Source organism: Odocoileus virginianus, chromosome 13, assembly GCF_023699985.2.
Source record: "Odocoileus virginianus isolate 20LAN1187 ecotype Illinois chromosome 13, Ovbor_1.2, whole genome shotgun sequence".
NCBI classification, from domain to species: Eukaryota; Metazoa; Chordata; class Mammalia; order Artiodactyla; family Cervidae; genus Odocoileus; species Odocoileus virginianus.
The window spans coordinates 13,044,006-13,067,276 of record NC_069686.1 but is presented as its reverse complement, the minus strand read 5'-3'; the positions used below and the strand labels follow the sequence as shown (position 1 = coordinate 13,067,276).

Sequence of the window (23,271 nt, the reverse complement as noted above, 5' to 3'; positions counted from 1 at the left end):
CATCACAGCTGCTGTACTGAACCAGACAGCAGTTTCCATCAACAAGGAGATGCTCCCCAGAGCTGCGCATGGCGCAGACCAGACTCGTGGTCCTCGGCTTTGGTGGTAGTTCTGACCTCCTCCTTAGTGATGCTCATGACAAAGCAATGATGTGAAATTCACTGTACTTTTGAGAAAGGAACTGGTCCATACCGTTGCCCCTTTTAGCATCTATTTGTGTCTAGACTATACAGAGTCAAAATCAACATATATGAAACTGTTAGGAGCACTTTTAAAAACCTGGGACTGCTAAAATGAACATTTGAAAATCCACAAAGTTATAATACTCCCTGGATCCAGATGCCTCTGTCATGAGGAACTGTATCATTAACTTTTCAAGCATATCATTGCCAACCTTGGTTTTCAAGGACAATGGCAAATACCTTGGCTAGTGAAAAGCAACTTACTGGAAAATCTCATTTATAATCAGATATGTTTTTATTAGGCTTTTATCCTGCTCTCCTGACATATGTTCCACTCAGAAAAATAGCAGTCTTTAAAAAAGCATCATTTGAACAGAACTGGTAAAATTACCCTCAGAAATAATTCTAAAGATTGGTTACCAGTCACCCATCACTACACTGAAAGTCTTTCTTGTTTCTAATTTATCTGCAAGGCACCTTTTGTTTGTAAAGTGAGAAATCACCAATCCTATGTATATTTTAATTGGGAATATTTTTTGTAATGTTCTGTAACTCTATATATAAGTATGTACACATATTCTTTATCCATTTATCTAACTGTTCTGAGGCTACTAAAAGTCTTTGAATGTTAGGAAGATTTTTACTGTCAAGGTGGCAATATCAACTCCAGAATTATCAGACAGGGTGGCAGGGGACAGGGTAAAATGGGTACAGGGGAGTAGGAGTCTCTTCTCTCAGTGTTCTTACAGCTCAATCAACAGGCAAACCATACATCTGCAATTGATTCCTAAAGGCAGATTCTGGAGAGATTTCTGGACTTTGGGCATAAAAGCACCACAGAGGAATAATAAATTAGTAGGCAGATGTTAATCCCAGTAATTATGACTAAAGGGGAAAAAAAAGTTATATGTTTCACTTTGAAAGTGAACTGTGTCCCTGCGTTAGACTAGCCCTGATAGCACAAGGGCCAGCTAAGCGTTAATACCTGAATAAAATTATCCGTTAAAGGCTGTGCTGTTGTTGACAGCACAAATGAAACTGGCAAATGCAAGAAATGGAAAGACCAGAACAACTCTCAGTATTGATAATGGCAGAAAATTAAGACAATACAGGACCCTACACGTGAATTTGGTTGATCTATAATCTCCAGGCCAAGAAGAGATTCAAGGGGTTGCTGGATGGTGCGTGCCCTAGTTGCCCCTGCATTTATGTGGCCCCTAGTGCTCTTCGTGGGCTTCCCAGGCGGTACAGTGGTAACGAAACCGCCTCCCAGTGCAGGAAACACAAGAGATGTGGGTTTGATCCCTGGGTTGGAAAGATTCCCTGGAGGAGGAAATGGCAACCCACTCCAGTATTCTTGCCTGAGAAATCCCATGGACAGAGGAACCTGGCGGACTATAGTCCACAGGGTCACAAAGAGTTGGACATGACCGAGCACTGAGCATGCATGCATGTAGCACTCCCCAAGGTGGGGTATTACTATTTTTCTCACTCTCACACTGGGCTCTGAGTCCTTGAAGGTAAGAATGATATCTTCTCTCTCTGTGCATTCCCAGCAACTAGCACAGTGTCTGGCATAAAGAAGGCATCAGTAAGTGCTACTGGATAAATTTCTCATGTTTTATTCAGTTGCAGTATCATATGGATGGAGATATGAGGATGAATCCTGGAGAAGGGAATGGCTACCCACTCCAGTATTCTGGCCTGGAGAAGTCCGTTGCAAAGAGTCAGACATGACTGAGTGATTTTCACTCACTCATGAGGATGAATAGATCTAAAATGCTTTGATGTTCATCAGAAAGTACCAAAATATTTCTTCCATTAACCTGTCACTATGTTGTTCTACCATTAGAGTAATTTCCGTGGGTTAATTAATCAGCTCTGTTAAAATATAAGAATGTTTGCAAAGGAACAATGGGTTAAGCTCTGTAATCATTACACCTCACTATGCATTCATTTATCCTCTTCCTTTCCAATAAGGGACTAGTTAAGTGCAGGCAACTGTGGAGTTGAAAACATTGAACATAGTGGAGCTTTAACATTTGTTGAATGATGAATGAATGAATATTCCCATCTGCATAGCAGTAGAAATATTTGCTGGGTTCTTATTGTGTTTTATAAAATAAGTTGTTCTAGATATTTGTCTAATTTTTTAGAAGGATGGTCAAACTATAGCTCCTAACAATCTAAGCTAATTTGGTACATCTTGTCATCATCAGATGCTTTTAGAAATGCTCCTTTTTGCATCCTTTTGGAAAGACAGAGACAAAGAAACCATTAGACTGGGTGTTTTCTGTAATTGCTGATGAATGTTTGCAGAGCACAAAGGGAAGTGAAAAATTTTCAACTTGAAGATTAGTCTGATTAATTTAGAAAGCCAACCGGAAAAGCATTAAGCACCCAAATTGGTATATAAAATCTGAATTCTTGGATAATTCTCTATTTAAATAGTGATCTGAGGCAATGTGGCATGGAGATATGAGCACAGAAACTTTGATGACTTTAGGCAAATCACGTACTCTGTCTAAGCCCAGGTAGCCTTATCTAGAAGATGGGGATAACAATATTTACCTTGCAGGTTGATACGACAATTCAATATCAGAGAGTTAAAATATTGAAACTTTATTATGTCAGACAGTGGGTCAGGTGTGGGGGCTCCAAGAGTGAGCTACAGAGGAAGATGTCTGCATTCACAGAGCTCCCATTCTAAAGGTGATACAAGAAGATACTGTAATTCTAGAACAGTGCAGGGCAGGAGCCGCAGGCACCTGAGATGAGGGATACAGTATTCTGTGGTCACAGCCTCCTGGGGATGAATGCTACACTGCTCCTGCTACCCTAGACGAACACCTTTCATGACTGTATTAAAGCTAAAGAAGGACCAACCTCTATTGTGTCCCAGTTTAGCTCAGCTACAGACAAGGAACCACTGCTTGCAGTCTCAGCGCCATGGGTGAGTCTCCTGGGCAACACTCACCTGCAGTCTCAGCCCATCCCAACTTGCTGATGACATCTACAGCTGAACCACACCTGCATGATATCTACTTGTTTTGGAACTGGTGCCACTGTGGCCTTTGGTGCCCAAATGTTCTCAGGAGTGGCCTCAGTTTCCCCTCCGGTTCTCTTAAACTAACAGTTATAGAACTGCAGAGAGAACGGCAGAGTAGTTAAAGACATTTTGGAATCCAAATACTTGGTCCCAATCTCAGCTTTACCACTCAACACGGTGAGCAATACACTGCCTTTCTCCCAACCTCAGTTTCCTCGTGTGTATGATGGGGTCAATAATAGTACCTGCTCTGACAGAATCCCTGTAAGTGCTAAACAGAATAATGTGTATATCAAACTCCCAAGTGAGCACTCAGGGAATTTTAGGTACTGTTTCCACCAATTGTGGAATATGCAAGGTCATCTTTGTTAACTTACAGGCAGACAGTCAGTCCAGGACAACTGTGACATCTCGAAGTTTTAACATTTGTAATTTTGGATTTCTCTCTGTCTGCCCCAACAAGTACTATCTTTTATGGTCCAAATTTCATTAACCTTTCTGGTTGAATGATTGTTTTCTTTATAAGGTACTTAAAATTGTCAATGTTATCAAATTTAAATTATTTAGATTACTTAAATTTTTATCATCTTTCATACAGATAATCTCCTTTGGCCACCACCAGGACTCTAGGAGATCAGTATGGGTGAAGTACCTGTCCCTATGTTGCTGACAAGGAAACTAAGGCAAAGAGAGATTAAGTGACTCTCTCAAAGCTACATGGCTGGTAACCAATGGGGGATATCTAATTCCTGCTTGAGATGCTGAAATTACTATTTAATTATGAAAGCTCTATTCACTGCAGGGACTCAGAAATAGGCACAGAAATCGATTTCAGAAAACCACTCAGTGGTAACTGGAAAATGTTTTCAGTGAGGTGGAAAATCAGACTGAAGAATTAACCCCCAGACTTAAGGTCATGAAGCCTAGAAATTCACGCTGAGGTTTTGTTTGATTTTTGTTTGTTTGTTTGTTTAAACTTGTGAATTCTGCTTTCACCCATCATTTGTAGTAATAGGATCTTTAGCATATCCAAAGCCATTAGAAATTGAATTTACACGGTTTTGTGGTTGTTTTTAAAAGAATTCCATATTTCCAGGAATTTTCCATTGTTCCCTATGGGCACATGGCAGGATATCCTGCCACTAGGAATGAGTCATAACCCTCAGCCCCTGCCCCCAAAGGCCTGGATCTTCTCCCTGTCCACCTTGACCCCTTCTAGAGTGACTTGCCCCTTCTTAGGGGAGGAAAGCAGTGAACTTCCTTTCTGGTTGGCCTCAACTGTATCAAGGCTTTAGAGTTAAGTAGCCAGGACAGAAGAACCAAGCAAAATCCAAACTTCTAGAAAGTGTACAAGGCCATCCCACAACTAGACGATGTGCATGCAAGCTCTTGTCTCTGGCTCTGCTTTGGGAGGGAGGAGGGAACTCATGCTGATTTTCATATTAAACCGGTTCATGTACACCTGGGAAGGTCAATATTTCCATGTGTAATGCATCCCCAACTTAAACGACAAGTACTTGATTCTTCCTTTAGAGAAAGAATACAGTTTGTGGAAAAGCCCCAAAACCAGAGGAGGAGGTTCCAGCTTATCCACAAGTTACTTATGTGAGCCAAGCTACACTAATTAACCTACAAACTTAGTACCTGATCTACAAAATAGAGGCGATGAGTTGGATGACATCATTGCTAACAATCCTTTCAATTCCACCACTGTATCTCTGTGAAATAAAAGTAACTGGGAGATAGTTTGTAGTAACTGCTTTCCCCTTCATTAACCCGAGGAGTTGTCTTGCCTAAAAATATGCAATACTTTAATGCAACTTTAGACAGGCAAGTGAATCAGCCTCCTGAAGGTTTAGATTAGAGAATGAGCAGCTATTCAGAGCCTCAAAACACAATAACACTCACAGAAAGAGAACAAGCCAGCTTCTTTGGAGTCAGCAAACATTAGCAGGGGCTGTAGCATTAAGATAAGAGCAGAGTAATGAGCAAACAAGTGCCACCAACTTCCCTGACTGCATCACTCAGCCATTCGTCACGTCCCTAACCGGCCTTGATGAATGGACTCTTGCTGCTGACATTTTTTCTCCCTTAGAAGTTACTTGGAAACTTGACTTGGCAAAATGCTTCTCCTTTGAGAAAAATAATGTAAAACCCTGCAAGTATCAGACATGGGAAATAAAAATATTAAAGATATACAGGTCTCCATAAGCAACCAATCCAAGAGTATCAATTCAGAAAAAAAAATAAAAAAAGGAATATCATGATACTTAAGTCAAAACGAAGGCCACAAAATGTGCAAAATAAATCGTCTATAAAGCAAATGAGGTTGTGGATGCCACCATTTATGAGACATACAAGATCTTTACAAGACATAAGACATTTACAAGACAGATAAAGTAGGTACTATCATCTCTATTTTACACATGAAGAAAACAGGATCAGAGAGGTAAGTAATTTGATGACACACAGCTATCTAGTGGCAGAGCTGGGCTTTTACTTTCAAAGTTATTTTTAAAATTAATTAAAATGTATATTTGTAAAAGTAATACATACACACAGTTAACAAATGAAACAGCACTAGAAAGCGTGTGATGAAATAAAGCAGTGTTTTTCATTTTTCTGCTTTACTGCCCTTTGACTGTGTTTCTCAATGCTTTCATGTGATTCCTAATTTGGCCACCGTGCTTTTAATTTCCAAAAGCTCTTTCTTCTTCTACAGCTGCTCCTATTACTTTTTAAAGCATCTTGTTCTTATTTCCTGGAGATGATGTTTTAGTTTTCTAACGATACTGACGACAGTTTTGGGTTTTTGTTTTCTTCTTCCCCCTGTTTTCTCTTAATGCTGTTTATTTTGTTTTGGCCTCTGTTTTCATATGGGCGCACATGTGTGCTCAGTTGCTAAGTGATGTCCAGTTCTTTGTGATTCCATGAACTGTAGCCTGCCAGGCTCCTCTGTCCATGGAATTTTCCAGGCAAGAATAGGCAAGAATACTGGAGTGGGTTGCCATTTTCTCCTTCTGGGGATCTTCCCAACCCAGGAATCGAACCCACGTCTCCTACATCGGCAGGCCAATTCTTTACCACTGTGCCACCTAGGAAGCCCTGTTTCACATGGGAGGGTTTCATAAAATGTTCTGTGGTCCTTGGTGTCTGTGTGTAATAGAACGACATTAAAAGGCTAAGCAGAAGCTCTATATGTATGTCCCCCACACAGTGCATGGGACACATTTATACTAAAAAGCTATTCACTGTTTATCTGAAATTCAAATTTAACTTCTTGTACTTCCATTTGCTGAATCTGAGGAACCTGGATATGTGGCTTATGGATTCTGGCCGCTGGCTGACTGGGCTGTGGGCTTGAGTTTTCAATCCATTTTACTTCATCCCGTCTTCTGACTTCTGCATCCCATTCCCACCTTGACTTTGCTCAGTCCAGAGCACTTTCTTTCATCACTCCAGAGGATAAACTTCTGGCCTTCTCCAGGGATAGAAGAGAGGGAGTTCTGGCTACTTTGGTGGAGGACTTCATGGGCTCTGAGTGTCCTGAAAACTGACTTTCTAGTTACTTCCTCATCTTAAGCTGTGAGCATCACATTCCTTTCTTCATGGTGCTTTTTGTCTCTGAGCCCCAGGTGAGGCTCTGCAGGGCCTACAGCTCACTCCTCAGAGCCGTCCTGCTTTCCACACGACTCTGCCAGAACACCCGACCATCAGTGGGCCTTCATTCTCCACAAACACACTGACACCTGTTCTCAACTGTGGTGTGTCCTCTCCCTTTGTCCTTGTAGATTTGCTTTTGCTTTTAAATTTATCTGGTGCTGTTCAAGTGGTGTTTCAGAAGGGAGAAACCATAGACACTTGGGCTCAGTAAGCCAGGTTTAACTAGAATGCCAGAATGAAACTTAAATCCAGACCAATATCATCCCAAAGCCTCTACTCTTTCCTCTCTGCCATGTCACAACCCATTCACCAGAGGCCAACAAGAAATACCTGTGGCACAGAATGTCAGCTGTCTACTCCAATATCTCTCTTGCCTTTCTTTCTTAGTAATAGAACTCCTAGACTTTAGCATGACATGTAATTACCCAACACAAAGCCTTCCTATCCTAACCTAGGGATGGCCGATGAAATGTAGGTGGAATCGTTACGTGAAGTTTCCAGAAAATGCTTTTAAGAAATAACTTGTATTACCTTTGGCTCCTTTCTTTTTTGTTCCTTTCTTCTTTCTGATAGCTGGAATGGGGACCTTGTGCCTAGAACATGGGCAGCTACCTTGGGCTAAGGTGGAAACCAGGTGTTGAATGTGGCCACACAGAAAAAGAAGCCTGGGTCCCTGATGACAATGGAACTACTCTACCAACTGCAGGTTGCTTATCTCCAGACTTCTTTGACGTGACAAAGAAGTAAGCTACTGTGATTTTGGGTTTCCTGTCCCTTATAATTGAAGCTAATTCTCACTGATGCCATGCCAAGCACCGTAAGATCTGAACAGAGTGACATAGGCCTCCTAGGAAAGGTGGTAGGAAATAGTTCAGCCAGATGGGGAAGTGGAGGAACAGTGATAGGGCTGGAGAACAAGGGGCACTGCATAAGCTGCTTTCAAAGGGTAACATGCAGTTAACTAATAAAAAAAACTTATTTTTTCTGAAAAACAAAATACAAAGGGTAACAATAGACCAGTCGAGTTGAAGCACAAATCATATAGGAGAGAAGTGAGAGATAAGAATGCAAAATGGTTGGGGGCAGATTATGGTGGGAGAACCTTGAAACATGAACCAAGGTTAGAGGTTGCTTTGAAAAATATGAGGCCACTGAAGCCTTTTGAGATGCTAGTTGGAGACTCATGTCTAGAATGTGAGGGAGGGTTAGGATAAAGAGTTTTGGGGTCTTCTCTATGCCTCTATAGAGAGGTAATGTAGAGTTCAGGCCAGGAGAGTGAGCAGAGAAAGAAGAACTGGAACTCATACATAGAAGCAAGGAGAAGAGAAAGCTATAAGAGATCCAGAAAAGGAGAGAGGAAGTCAGGCGCCTGCTGGGGAAAAAAAGAAGGTAGACACTGACAATACGAAGTCAGTAAACCTGCAGATGTCTCAAAGAAGGTAGAAAATATCAGGAATGAGTAAAAGACGTTGAATCTGGGGACAAGAAAGTCTCTGCTGACCTCTGAAAGTACAATGTTGGCAGAATGTGAAGGTGGATGCTGGTCTGCAAGTGCACCTAGGTGCTAGGAAAATAAAAGTAGTCATTTGCTCCATTTATTTTAAAAGGTAGGCAGTAAAAGAAAGGTAAAGTGAAAGGCAATTAAAGGCCAGGGGGGTCAGGTCAAAGAATTTCTTAAGGAAGAAAAGTTGTTTGGTCTTTAAGGTCAGAGAAAACTGTGCATGTCAGTGAAGGAAGAGATGACCAGGCCACCAAAAGCAGCGGTTCCTGATGGAACAGGTTTCACAGGAAATGAGCAGGATGGCATCACCAGCTCAGGTGGAAGCCTGAGCTTTGGGGAAAAGAAGGATGGCTTTTCTGAGAAAGAGAGCTAGAGGAGAGGTGAAGAATGAAGGCTTGGATTTCTGGTCATCCTTTCAGCAACACAAGTTTTTCATTAGCATCATCGATGCCACTAGAGATCTAAGCACTAGCAGTAATCTACAATAGCAATCTTAGGGACTTGGTCCAGTGGTTAGGACTCGACACTTCCACTGCAAGGGGCGCAGGTTCCATCCATGGTTGGGGAACTGGATTCTCCCTAGTTTGTGGAGTGGCCAAAAATAAAACAGCAATCTTAGCCAGTCTTTAAAAATGTCCATCACTTAGTTTCAGCCAGTAGTCCCAAACAAGGCTCATAAAACAGGAGGAAAAAATATATATCTTGTGATTGTAGTCCTGACTGTCTTGTTTCACAGACAGCACACTAATGAGGTTCTTTTAGATGAGGGGAAAAAACAAAAAAACAATGACAAAAACTTTAGCTCATTTACACATTGACATCAGTGTTAGAATAACAGGCAACCTCCAGTTTGGACCTGAAAGTTAATTACAGGATGACACTTTAGATATCCATTTGTCAAATAGATCAAATGCCAATACCTACTCAAAGTACAGCGTGAGGTCTGTTGCCAGTATTGACTGCTTCAAAAGCTGCATAAGGTCACTGTATTCCTTGGAGGACAAATTAGCAAAGATGTTGTGACCCTGGAACAAGAAAGTAAAAAGTCACAGAAGACAGCATTACATCTGAGCTTGGCAACTACATGTTTTTTCTACTTTTATTCAAAAACAGTCTAGAAACATGATAAAATAATTCTTTAAAAAGCTTAATGACAATCTGTGCAAATACAAACAGATTCCCTGGCAAACAGACCAAAGCCAGCAGTGCAATCATAATCACTGATGAGGAGGACCACCAAGGGACACTTTATCACATCCAGTTTCGAAGAGAAAACTGGAAAGTGTTTGAACTCCTCTTACTAAGCCTATGACTGTGCCAACAACTCCATTTAACTGCCCATTTCCTGTGAGATCACTGAGCAGAGAAATCGACAAAACTTCTGGGAAACTTTCTGACCCCTGAATACAGACTAGTCTCCCTAGTAAAGACTTAAGTGGGCATTTTGGAAGTAGTTGCTATTGCAACAAATGACTCAAGGAAGAGAAGAAACGTTAGACCAGCGGTAAAGAATCCACCTGCCACTGCAGGAGCCGCAGGAGCCGCAGGTTCAATCCCTGGGTTGGGAAGATGCCCTGGAGGAGGAAATGGCAACCCATTCCAGTATTCTTACCTGGGAAATCCCATGGAGAGAGGAGCCTGGAGGGCTACAGTCCATGGGGTTGCAAAGAGTCGGACACGACTGAGCATGCAAGCACGCAAATGGGGGTGATTTTGACAATGGGCACTTCTGGCAGGGCCTAGAGACACTTTGATTGTCACGCTGATGGACAGTGCTTCTGGTATCTAGTGGGCAGAGGCCAAGGATGCTGCAATGCGCCCAACAGCCCCCACAACAAAGACTTACTTGGCCCCAAAGTGACAATACTGATGAAGGTGAGAAATGCTGTGTTAGGCTAGATGAAGATACATCTGGATGAAGTGTGTGACATAATTATAGTACAGTAATCGCTGAGTAGCTAGAAAGTATAAGATATTGCTCTTGGCACAGGAGGACTCTAAAAGAGTGACTTTTGCATAGAACAACCTACAAATACACCTGTATCTCCATTCCTTTGAAAAGCACACATTTTTCCCATCCAGCTTTGTTTCAGCTACACTAGACAGTGCCATAGTGTTTTTAGTCAAGTGAAAAAGTCTGTCTGTAAAGTGACGGACACTTCACTTAATTTGCTTTGAAAGTCAGGACTTTTCGTTTATCAGGGTTTCTTAGCATGAGATACCAACTCACCAACAGGTGGTCTGGGAACTGGGCCAGTTTTAAACCGAGTATCAAGAACCAGAAGATGGTGCAAAAGAAAGGCAGTGAAGTGATTGCCTGAGAGCTTTTTCCAGTGAGAGGTAAATTAATTCTTCTGGGGACCAGAATATCAATTAGTAAATATCAATTAGTAAATTACTACGTACCAGGCACCAGATGATCGCCTGCTCCCTTGAGTTTATCTCATTAGGTGAACCATCACTCCTTAAAGACTAGAGTATATTGGTTCCATCTGGGGCAAGGTCCAATATTAATAATAATTCTCAAACAAACTCTCTGGACCCTTAATTCAGCCATTAGGAAGAAGAGAAATAACTGAAGGAGTGCCGCACCATAATTCTGCCCGGGTGTCTTTGCCTGAGCCTTGCCCCTGGATCAGCCACAGGCTGGTATCCTGGGGCCTGGGAAAAAATGGTTGGGAGCTCTGGAAAAGCAGTCACCTAGGTCCAGTCACACATCTAACATTTCTCAGGGAAAGAAACAGAGCTATTAGGAGCAAATTATAGTAAACTCTACTGTGAAGACCAGGAGGAAACTGGTCTGAATCTGACAATGTTGATTATTTTGTGAGAGTGAGTTTTGCTACCTTTAAAGGATATACAGTAACTAACACAGTTTATAGCTGACAGAGTGACAAAGCTAGCCAGGTCAGATTTAGTAATTATAAGTTAATTTGTAATCAGTGTATGTTTATATGCAAACTGGCTTCTATGGTGCCTCAAGGGTTTGGTCTCTAAAACAGATTAGTCTCCCTGAAATACTACTTCTATTTCTTGTTTAGGAAGGAGTGGTGTTGATGGGGGAAAAAACTGTAGAGGAAGAAAGATCTAGATCAACTGTCTTTAAGTCATCCAACCTCCCTATGCCTCTGCATCATTTGGAAAGTGGGGTGGTAATGACATCTGCATTTTTGCCTTTCTAATGGGCAGTATGGGGATGGGGAGAAGGGGGAGGCAGCGCTTCGTTCCATTACTGCTATTCTGCGTTGCTCATAGAGAACCCCGGCACAAAGGGCAGCTGATGAATTTTGCTTGTGTGAAGACAAATTCTGAGTTAGTGGGGCTCTGTTGCACAAGCAAATGACCTTCTGAGAAAACGTGACCTCCTGTTTATAATCAATTATTACAAAGGTGTGAATGTCTGGCCTCAGGGGTGTAAGCCCATCATATTACCAGCACAGAAAAGACAGTCTGATCCCAAGTTCCTCCCGTTCCTATTCCCCTCTGCACACAGCTAAAACATGGCTTTCATAGAAGAATTCCAGAGCCACGGGTGCTGGGACACTGGTTTCTGTCAGAGTTTCTGAGAGCCTGACCCTGATGTTTCATTCTCAACTGAAAATCCATCTCCCCCGACGGGTCTGCCTTCCACAGCTGCAGGCAGGTTCCGGAGTGCTGACTCTCCTTTATGGGGTCGAAGAAGGCTTTCGTGATATTGCAAAAGACACGCTTTCTCAAGATAGGCTGGAGGAAAAAAACCTCCACATTTAATGATGCTATTCGAGGGAAGCAGGGCCTTAATGATGATAATAATAATAATTAATGGCACAGCTAGAGAACTGACAAATAATGGGGAACAGATGATCCCTTCCTGGCCTCAAAAAAAAAAAAAAAAAAGTCTGTATGCCTGCAGAAAATTAAACAGATCCTTTCTTGGCAATTTCAAACTCAGATGCCTCAGTTAGAGTCAGTTAGCTGTTTTACTTTTTCTCTGTGGAGAGCTGAAAGTATAAAAGACCAACCACTTCCAGTGCCTGCAATGCCATATGAAGCAAAAGAAGGCCCCCAGCCCAGCTTGGGTCTATAGTTGCAGTTCTCACGTCCAAATTGTCCCACCAGCAATTTTAAGTTCTTTTATCTTTTTTATAGTTTTCTCAATTATGTAAATAAAGTGTAACTCTCTCACCCTGTTTCTGATTCCATCATCTTTTCAAATGGGTTTCACAAAATGGAAATGTTGGGCCACTCACTTCTGGGGTCTGTTACTGGGCTTCTGTACCCTGAAGAAATGTAAAGCCATGTTCTGGTGATAAGCAGTGGACAGTCTGCTCTAAATGAATCTGAAAAGCCCCCTAACCAATAATGAAAACCCAAATGAATTAGCTCAGGAAGAATCTGAACAAGGTCCTTGGTCAGGCATCTGAAAGAATTTTTTAAAAGCCACAAAGAAGAAATCCAATAGTTCTGATTCTCTGTATTTCTCCTTGCAAAGAAAGAGAAGCAGGAAGCATCATTTCACTGAGTTTCTTTCAAGGAGAGAAGCAGAATGTTGGGTTTTTACCTCACTCTGAAGGATCATCACTGCATGGTTGAAATGGTGATGCTCTAAGGTGGCAGAGGTTCCGTAGAGTTGGGCCAGGGCAGAGCCGCTCCTGAAAGAGGACAGATGCATGAGTGACCAAGGTCCTTCTGCATCAGTGACCTCCCCCACACCAGCTCTTAGGATCACATTGCTGCTCCTATTTTTACGAAGGACCATGAGCAGATACATTCTCAGGTAACCACTTGTGGAGTTCACAAAGCCATAAAGTAAACCTTTTGCGAACCTGCTGTGTGTTAGGCTAGACACAGTAGGTGATACCACCATGAAAAAGACATAGTCCATGCTGCCAAGAAATGTACAAACTAGTAGGGAGATGAGATGTGGTCCTAAGGGAAAATAATGGACAGAGCACACAATATAAATGCCATAGGAAGTGTTTCAGTTCAGTCAAAGAGCTCTTGGTGTTCTGAGGACAAGAGACATGATTCCTGGCTCTGGGGATCAGGGTAGGCTTCATGAGCTAAACCTTATAAAGTTTCTGAGTATCCAGGACAAATGTCATATACTAAGTGTATTTGCTATTCCATGGGAAAGACCTTGTGAATACTATGTACAACCCATTTAATCTACTTTACATGTAAGGTTGACAAGCTTCAACTATGGTTTTCCAACCTATGGTCACAATATGATATCTCAGTGTGCAACTTCAGAAAGTTCCCTGGACGTGGAGTCAGAGCTCACCTCTCAGTAACAGCTTTGGGTCATTACTTGGTTGTTTGAGAATCACTTTCTTTGTCTCTAAAATTATGATAATACTCTCTATCTTACCTGCTATTTATGAGACTACAATAAAATATTTCTAAGTGCCCTTCATAGTGCCAAGCATGTAAGTAGGTTGTAGTCTATACTAGTTAAAACACACAGACATTTCCATTTAAAATAAATAAAATGTTAATTGATACTTGAAAGGATTCTTTTGAATTATCTATAAGTTTTAATCAGGTGGTATTATCTCTTTCAATCTTGCCCTAACCTATATCATTTAATAAGTGACAATTTGTTAGGCTAATCTTAGCAGTATGTGATTAAGAGTTAATGTTAGGCATTGAAACATGTATATTATCTAGGGTGAAACAGATCACCAGCCCAGGTTGGGTGCATGAGACAAGTGCTCGGGCCTGGTGCACTGGGAAGACCCAGAGGGATCCGGTGGAGAGGGAGGTGAGAGGGGGGACCGGGATGGGGAATACATGTAAATCCATGGCTAATTTATTTCAATGTATGACAAAAACTACTGTAATGATGTAAAGTAATTAGCCTCCAACTAATAAAAATAAATGGAAAAAAAAATTTTTTTTTAATTTAAAAAAATTAAAAAAAAAAGAGTTAATGTTAGTTACTATTTTTGTAACATACAGTTCATTTTTATGAAAATGCGTTTTTCAAAATGCACACTGTATTGTGCCAACACACTGTGTTGTATTTGTCATGACTTTTGAAAATCTAGGCTGGAAATCTAGGATGAAAATCCAAATGCCTGGATGTATTTAAAATGCCTAGATGGAGTAGCTGCTTAAAAAATATTAGCCACTTGGCTAATAAGGTTGTGGTGATACGTCTAGAGATGATAGTAATGTGTATTAACATATTTTAAAATAATATTATTAATAATAATAGCTCTATGAGTAAGTACCTATCATGCGCTAGGCAATATGTTAACACCGCAACATATTACTTCATCTAGTACTGACAACAACCATGAAATAGTTATTATTTTCTCATTTTACAGATAAGAAAACCAAGGCTCAGAGAAGGTATGTTACTTTTCCAAGATCACAGAGCTAGTAAGTTACCAGTTCTAGATTGGCACCCAAATTCTGAAGTTTTTCTGATTACATAATGAGAAAGAGAATTTTAACTTCCACATTTCTTATATCCGAGTCTACATTTTTGCCAAGTTGGTTGTCATCAAACCTTCTTTGAAAGAAGTTTTCAAAATGTGATTCAGAATTCTCCTGTTATAGCTGCTAACTTCAGACTCAGATTCCTGAGACTGGTTTCTATCAACCAGCCACATGCCCCAGTTATTGGTGTGAATCCTAAGAGAGTCCTTGGTGTAAAGTGGGGCCGAGATGCAAAATATCATCTCCGCCTTTATCACGTTGGTTTAGCAGACCTCACAAGTTAAATCAGCTAGATGATCACAAATCACTAAATATTTTTTTTTCAGGATGAGTAGGATGTTTGTGCCCTTTAGCCAGGGAACAACTGGTGCCTCCTCCGCTGCCCGCTGCTCTCCCCAGATCCATGAGGCTTCTGAACTGTTATGTTTCATCAGGAGGACTCTCAGAGTGCTTGAGCAAATGCATCTGAAGGTCCACGCTTTAAGAGTCTTCATCCTTACAAAGGAACATCCTCTTTGTTCCTTTTAGTAATTCCATCTTACATGTTCCACACACTCACACAACACTGAGCCAATTACAAGTATGCAGATTTTGCAACAGAAGCAGACTAATGATGCATTCATTCATTCACCTAACAAGGACTGAGGACTATTATGATGCGAGGCTGTGAGCATGTGGGATATGTAGATAAAGAATGGCTCTTACCCTCAGGAAGTTCACAGTCCCTATAACTGCACTTAAGACTTTCTCTGTCCACACTTTCATTAACAATGCTCACCTTTCTGCAAGCAAGGTGCCATCTTAGTATTCACAGAATAGAACATGATACTATCTCTACTTTGAGTTTTCTTTAGAATAAAATCATTTAAACAAGAATGCTTCCATTTCCCTATGGTTGCTTCAGTTACACTGTTAGGTTTGGTCTCTGTCAGATTTTCTGAGACTCCAGGACACCCTGGTGCTTTCTCTCTCAGGCCGAGGCTCACTGAGAATGCTGCCTGAACCTGCCATTACTCACACACATGTTATGAATCTCCTAGCACTGCAAGAGTGAAGTCCATGGTCAGAAAACTTGATAAAAGTGGCAAATATTGAACTGTTAGGATAAACTCTATCAGAAAGCATTAGACAGAATACGAGTTCTTTGGGATGTAAAATGGCATTATGGGCAGAAATAAAAAGGGTCTCAGAGTTAAATGCACTTGGGAAATGCTGGGTTTAAGAAGTTAAACTGTTAAGATACTTTAGGATTTATCTATGGCATCAATATGTGGAGATATGTACTGTGATTCTGCAGGAAAGGAACATATTATGTAGTATTAACCAAACTTACTTGATCATTAAACCATTTTTTAAAAAGACGACATGTGTTTCATGTAATGTACTCCGTGTAAAGGGCATACTGACACTTTTTCATGTAAAATGTGGAAAAAACCCTCCAATCAATCACCTATGGAAAAAAAATGACTTTAATACCACACCTCGTTTTAATTGTCTGTGGTAAGTATATCCATCATATCAGTAGCTCTGGGGCACACAGACTGTAATTGTGAAAATATTACACATACATGGAGGGTGTGTGGAGACAGGGGGAGAGGAGAAGAGAGGAGACTCCAGATCCTTTACACACAGGAAGATTTACACCTGTGATTATTTATGATGCTCATTATTGATTAGGTCATCCTAACATACTAAAGTTTTTCATTTGGGAGCAGGCAGCACACTGAGGAGAAACTTAGATAAAAGGAAAGTCAGTGTGAAAATGGCTCTCCCCTCTAGGCATTTGGCACTTTGCACAGGCACCAAAAATAAGCGTGCAAAAGGAAATTTCATAACTGTGAGCTATGGACCCTCATATCTTCCCTGGATATGCATATTCTTTGAAAAAGAGACTTAATGGAAGTGTGCTGCCATAGCTTACAGGAAACTTTCAGAAGGAAAACTACTGAAGGTAATTAGGAAATTGAGAATTGTTGGGAGGTGGGGAGGAATGGGATTAGGCTGTCATGGCAGATTAATGTGCCCCCGTATTTCACTTCTGGGACCTGGCCGAAAGCGACAAGATGGGTTTTCATTCCCAAGAAATGAGTATAAGAGATTATGCTAGAAATGAATAGAGGAAGTCTCCTAGGAGAATATACTACAAAGCTGCTTGGTACTGATATTTAATCATCAGGGGCAGCTGTAATAGGAAGGGCAATGAGTGGGAAACAGTGTCCCTGGAGAAAATAGGAGAGAGGTGTGAACAGAGCAGTTTCAAAGCGCCATGGGATCGCTGCCCTCTCTGCCTATTGATCATGCGCTGCACGCACTCCAATACTTTAAAATTAAGAGTAAAATATGAAAATGCGAAGGCTCACTTATCAGAAAGGCTAAGAGAATAAATCACACTGTGCTGTGACTAAAATCACAACTTTTTATTGTAGAGGCATTTTGCATTTTATATAGTAATTTGTCCCTTGCTAAATGTCTCCTGTTTCTTTATAGCCTTATATATGAAAAAAAAAGGTAGCATATGCTTTGTCACATAATAATTGGTGCATTTAAATCCCATTTCCAAACCACTTAAAAGGCTGGAATTAGATGGTGAATAGTTTAAGGAAAGTGACTATTTGTTACACTTATTTCCCCCACAATGCCTCGCACAGTGCCTTGAACCTAGAAAGCACTCAATTGATGGGGAATAAGTAAGGAAATAAGGATATAGGTTTCTTCTGAGGGATTTTCCTAAACAATGGCAAACTTGCTGAGTAAATCTTATCCTAATCAGTAAAATGGTAGTTCCTTCACCATGATGTCAAAGGGTCTCTTTTCAGTGTTTATTGAGGAAAACTGTAACTGAGGTGGAGTGGTGATGGCATCTGGTATGCTAAGCTTAAATGAGACTCTACGGGAGGGGCAGGGCTGATGGACACCCCACGGGCTGGCAAGCTGTAAAAGGCCAGCCATTGTGAGGAAACAGCTCAGACCATCTTGGAACGCATAGATTTGATCATGTGGTGTGAGGATGCAAAAAATTTTTTTTGAATTCTAGTATCAGAGATATCATAGCTATCTCATATGTGTGAAAACTGTTCAGTATTACCCAAATCACTTGAGATTTGGGGACCTCAGTTTCCAATTTTTAAAAATTACGGCATATGAAAAAAATTTTGAAAATTAAGGAATATGACTACTGAGATCTAGTTGAGTTCTACAATTTTTACAGCTCCACGTCTTGATTTTCTGGATGTCAAAATGAATCTTAGTTTTCCAGGGCTCACATATATCACAAGCCAGCCAATAAGCTGGAAATTCAAAAGCCTAAAATATATACCACAAAGTCATGAAAAAGGGTGGAATAAAGTTAAAAAACGGCCCTTGTAGTCAGATAGCCCAGGTCCAAACACTACTCTGCCACCTTCTGGATGGGTGAATTTGGGCAAGTCACTTACTTTCCTGAGGCCCAGTTCCCTCTGTAAAATGGAGACAAAAATATCTAGCTATAGGGATATTAGTTGAGCGCTTGAGATAGTAAACAACAAATAACTGCAATTCTCCTTGTCTCAGGGACCACTCACAGCAAAGAATGGAAATGAATTAGAACCACTTTCACTTAAAAAAAAAAAAGTTGATTAAATGCAACCAGGATCTCTGAGCAAGCCCCATGGTCACAAGCATGGCTGGATTTTCTGGAAGTAGGGGCAGGCATGGAAAACCAGGAATCTCTGTCTTCCTCTAGAATTGTACAGTATCTTCTCTGCTCCTTTCTGAATATTGACTTTCTTCTCTCTGCAGATTTGCTCTCTTGCTTCTCTTACTCACTCGGAATCTGTTCATCACTGGTTTCCCCAAATGCAGCCTCAGTGTCCAGGTCTCCATGGACCTGCAGCTTGGACCTCAACAGCTAACTGAGTCAATATCATGGTAATCCAGGACCAGACTCCTGGGAGATAAGATATGATTGGCTGGGTTTGGATTCGGTGTGTGGTCTTGGGCCAACGAGCTAAGAGGTCAACTAGCAAGAAGGCCTGGCTCTCCTGGTCTGATACACAGGCTCTCTCCAGGGTGGAGGCTTTTGTAATCTGAGTACATATATTGCGCACTTGACTCTTTTGAAAAGAACCTACAAGGTGCTCGCTGTTGCTTCATAGACACAATTCTTTATGTGTAAGTGGCAGGACGGTAGGGTGCTCCAGGAAGACAGTGATGATGGTGCCATTGGCATGAGAGAGGGGTACCCTAAAATACTCATAATAACAAAACACAGGCCAGGAGCTCAAACAAAAGGAACTGTCAGACCCTATAATCAAAGTGTATTATACAGTTTACACTCCAGCAGGCCCCAGGGACGCTATTGTCATCAGTACAACATCAAACCAAGGTATGTAAAAACCACGTTTTATAATAATCCGTAAAAGATCGCACTTGTTTAAGAAAGCTTTACTGAAAAGCAATATTAAAATAGTTAAAGCCTCATCCATTCATGCACTTATCATTCATTCACTCAGCAAACATTCCCTGTGGGTTTAGCATGTTCTTGGTACTTGTACACATCACAGGTACTGAAGGAGAAGGGGAGACACACCTGTTAATCAGCAACTAATGTGGTGTGAGATGTGCAATTTTGAAAAAGCATAGCCAGGGCATGATGTGGGCACAGAAGATTGATGCAGGGAAGGTCATCAAGGATAGAATCTGGGGGGTGGTGGGTAGAGCTTTCAGAGGAGGCTAGGGGAAAGAAGAAGGGCATTCTGGGCTGGGGAAACAGCAGACCGTGAGCAGAGAAAAGAGAATTAGCTGGACCCCATTGAGCACTTTAAGTAACCCCTTGTGTCTGAACCTGGATGCATAGGTGAGGGCGGGGTGGCAGGTGTGAGTGCTGTGCTGGAGAAATGGGCAGGAGCCGGATTGAAAAAGGCATTACGGGCTAAACGAAGGAATTTGAACATTATCCTGAGAGTCACAAGAGGCCAGTGAATGTCTTTTAAGTAGGGGAGCAATCCGAGGAGATTTGTGAATTACAAAGAGAATATTCTGGAGCTCCAAGGTAGGGAAGACTGGAGGAGGAGAGTTGGGCTGTGGGTTGTAGGAATCTGAGGGATGCAGAGAAGCAGTGGTTACTGTAAGAATGCAGAGATGTCAACTCTCAGGAGATCTGAGTGACTTGTGGACTTCTGGTGGTGCCATTCATTGGGATGGAGAATAAGAGGAAAAGGACTGGGTGTAGAGATAAAGACGATGAGACTTCAGATAGGAGGAGCTCCTCAAGCAGCTGGAAGAAGTGTTTAGAGATAGTAGCAAATTATGGTCCATAGGTATGGGTTTGGGGCCGATCAGCAGGTGGTCCAGCATGAAAGGTAAAGCAGAGCAGGAGAGGAGGAGAGAACGTGTGCAGTGAAGGCTGGGGCAGGAGGAGCAAGCTGAGAAGAAAGGCTAGAAAGGCGGGTGAAGGCGTCTCTCTCCCAGACAAAGGAAGAAAGAGAGCTCTTTGGAGGAGAGCATCACAAACAGTGTCATGGCAAGAAGGATCAAGAAAGAAGGACTGGAAGAGTGTCCTATGGCTTTGGGAAAGGGGGTCATTGGTGGCATTACTGAGGGCTGCTCCCCTGGTGGGCAGACTTGGAAGCTGTGTGGGAGGGAAGTGAAGACAAGGAACAGATGACTTTCCAAGAAGACTGGCTGGAAAGGAAGGAGGAGAAATGGAGCGGAAGCTTGAGGGAGAAGCAGGGATGGAGGTGGGTTTTTCAAGATGGGGAGAACTGTTCATATTAATAGGATGGGAGATACAGGGCAGAGAGAGGAAGATGGATGGAGCCAGGTCCTGGAGGAGGGAGGGAGGAAGGGATCCAACGCTGAGGTGGAAGGATTAGTCTCAGACACGAGGAGGGACAGCCTTTTCACAGAGATAGGAGGGAAGGAGGAAAGGATGGGGCCAGACAGATAAGTTCGTTCATGGCAGGGGAGGAAATTGAGGGAGTTCTCGATTGATGGCCTCAATTTTCTCAGTGAAGGGGGAGGCAAGCTGCATGGGGGGAGGTGGTGGAATAGAAGGCAGTTTAGGAGGAGGAACATTTGGTATCTATAACTGCTGATCAGAATGGAGCATGGAGCTGGCTAGGGACCCAGAGAGGCTGGTGGGGAGTGCTGAGCCCTTAGCCTAGTTGGGAGAATACCTATGGGGTATGCCTCAGGCTCACAGCTGTGACACTTTCTCCCAAAGCCTTTAAAAGTCTGGATAGAAGAGCAAGAAGCTGAATTGTTAGGTTGAACCAGAGCTGAGTTTTTGCAGAGTCGCTGTCACAGAAAGGTAAGAGGGTCTGGAAATTACAGGACACAGAAAAGAGCAGGTTGAAGCGATGGGCTTCTGCATTCAGGATGGATAGAGGGCACACAGTCGATACTCATCTGCTAGATCAGGAGCAAATAAAAGGGCCCAGGGCTCCAAGGCCTTAGAATGTAGGTGTTACAGGGAAAAAAGTGGTGAGCTGCAAGGTACCTGCTGACACACCGTGGGCCTCTGGGGTTTCAGATCACAGAAGAAGACCTGCTCCGGGGGCTTGGAAACTGGTCACCTGAAAGCTAGTCTTACCTCTTTGTTGAAGATCCCTTAGTCTCTCCATCCCCAAACATTTTTCTCTTGAGGCTCTGAAGTCCCATCCCATGTTGTTTGCAGACAGGTAGTAAAAAGCACGTTAAACTGGAACCTGAATACAAGAGCCAGGAGACCTGGGTTTTGGTCTTATTTCCAGCACCCGTAAGTTCTGTGGCCTCGGCGCCAGGGTGAGCCGCCAAGCAAGGGCTTCCCGGACCTGTCCTCCTTGCTCAGGGACAGACCGCCCTGTCCCTGCACTGTGCGCACCTCCACATCCCCTGTGTTGGTGGAGTTACTTTTCTTGTTTCCCACCTTTCTATGGGATGAGGCTTGGCAGGGGCAGAGACCCTCTTCCTCCTCCAACGTCACTCCATCTCATTGCAGTTTATACAACACCCAACATCAAAAGAACCTGGACGAAATTCTACTGGGGAAGGAGGAGATCTTTTGTTTCATAAATTTCCACTTTTATTTTAATAGTCTCAAAACCAGACTTCCAGGATAGCAAATCCAAGAAACCTATGATCCCCTGAAGGCAAACATTCTGGGAGGGGGAAAAAAAAATAGGCCCTTTAAAAATCTGAGCTTTGTTATCCGACTGAGGTCAACAGAGACAGACCAAATCAACAAGCATGACATGAAGGGCAAATTTGCAATTAAAAGAGGAATAAGGAATTATAAAGATGGATGAGCCCCGTGACACCCGCGCCCAGGCCTGCGTGGCCTTGGCCTCAGACGCCAGAAATTAATGCTTTACTCTTTAGCGCGCGCGTCACCTTTGGCTCTGAACAGAAAGGCAAATGCATTAAAATAACAACAATTAGAACACTTACTTAGCTTGGAAGGCATTGTTGGTTCCCCTGTGGTCGAGGTCATGACACAGGCATCCCACAATCACCGCTAAAATTTCCACCTCGGTCAGAATCTCTTGAAACCCGGCGGTCTGGGAAGATGGGAAAATGGCCACAGTCACTGCTCGGGGCAGGGAGGAAGGCTGAGGCTCGTCTGCTGAGCAGCCGTCAGCTCTGTTCATACCCATATCATTTAAGGGAATGATTAACTGCCACCCCTTCGACTAGTGAGTTGCGTGGTGGGCTGCACAGCCCAGGGGCCCCACGGTGATGAATTAGCCGGCACGGTGGCCCGCGCTGGCTGGCACTCCAGGACAGAGCTCAGACTATTTTGTTCCCTTTTTAGAGAAGAAGCTGCGCTGTCTAGATACAGTGACCGTCTGGCAAAGGCTTGGAGCAAAATGTGTTTTGTGATTCGACGTTTCAAAACGCTGAGCATCTAGGGGTAGGGAGAGAGAGGGGGCTGTGAGTTTAGAACTGAGTGATGTAGCTACCAGATGCCATTTAGATGAAAGTAGGCAAGAGAAAATGCCTTAAAAAATATGTGTGTGTGTGTCTATTAGAAAAAGCAACTTAGAAGTACTCAAATTGTTAAATGATAATATTCTAGAAGTTATCTTATAACTTAATTCACATTAGTTTGGAGGACAGGTGGAATTTCAGATAAGCAATGCCTATCTTGAAAACTAGAATTTGGCAGAGGATTAGGCGATCCAGACATCGGATCAGGTGGGGAATCCATTACATGCAACTCTTTTCCTCATGATCCTCGGATAGCTTGCTTGTGAAGTGCATGGGTGTGGTGTGATATCTTTGGGAAGCAGGGTGATGTAAAACCAAGAGCAGCAGTGCTTCTCTGATTCCTGCTGGCCTTTCATTAGTTTAGAAGAGAAGGTGAACTTATAGAAATGCAGGGCTATGCATTTGCTTGATCTAAGGCCTTTTTGCCTCCCCCCCCGCCCCCCTTAACTTGTAAGCCTCCCCTTTCAGTACTCATTAAAATCTTTATCAGAGGGCAGGAGAAG

General features: G+C 42.4%; 1 protein-coding gene across 1 annotated transcript in view; it reads right to left on the bottom strand.

The window, feature by feature from the left end:
• Nucleotides 1–23,271, bottom strand: part of PDE11A (phosphodiesterase 11A) — a 402,070-nt gene that overhangs the window by 55,943 nt on the left and 322,856 nt on the right. The window contains exons 13-15 of the mRNA XM_020908326.2: nucleotides 22,229–22,338; nucleotides 12,936–13,026; nucleotides 9,320–9,420 (exon numbers count right to left, since the gene is read on the bottom strand). Of these exons, the coding sequence (XP_020763985.2) occupies nucleotides 9,320–9,420; nucleotides 12,936–13,026; nucleotides 22,229–22,338 (302 nt within the window). The remainder of the gene's footprint in view (nucleotides 1–9,319; nucleotides 9,421–12,935; nucleotides 13,027–22,228; nucleotides 22,339–23,271) is intronic.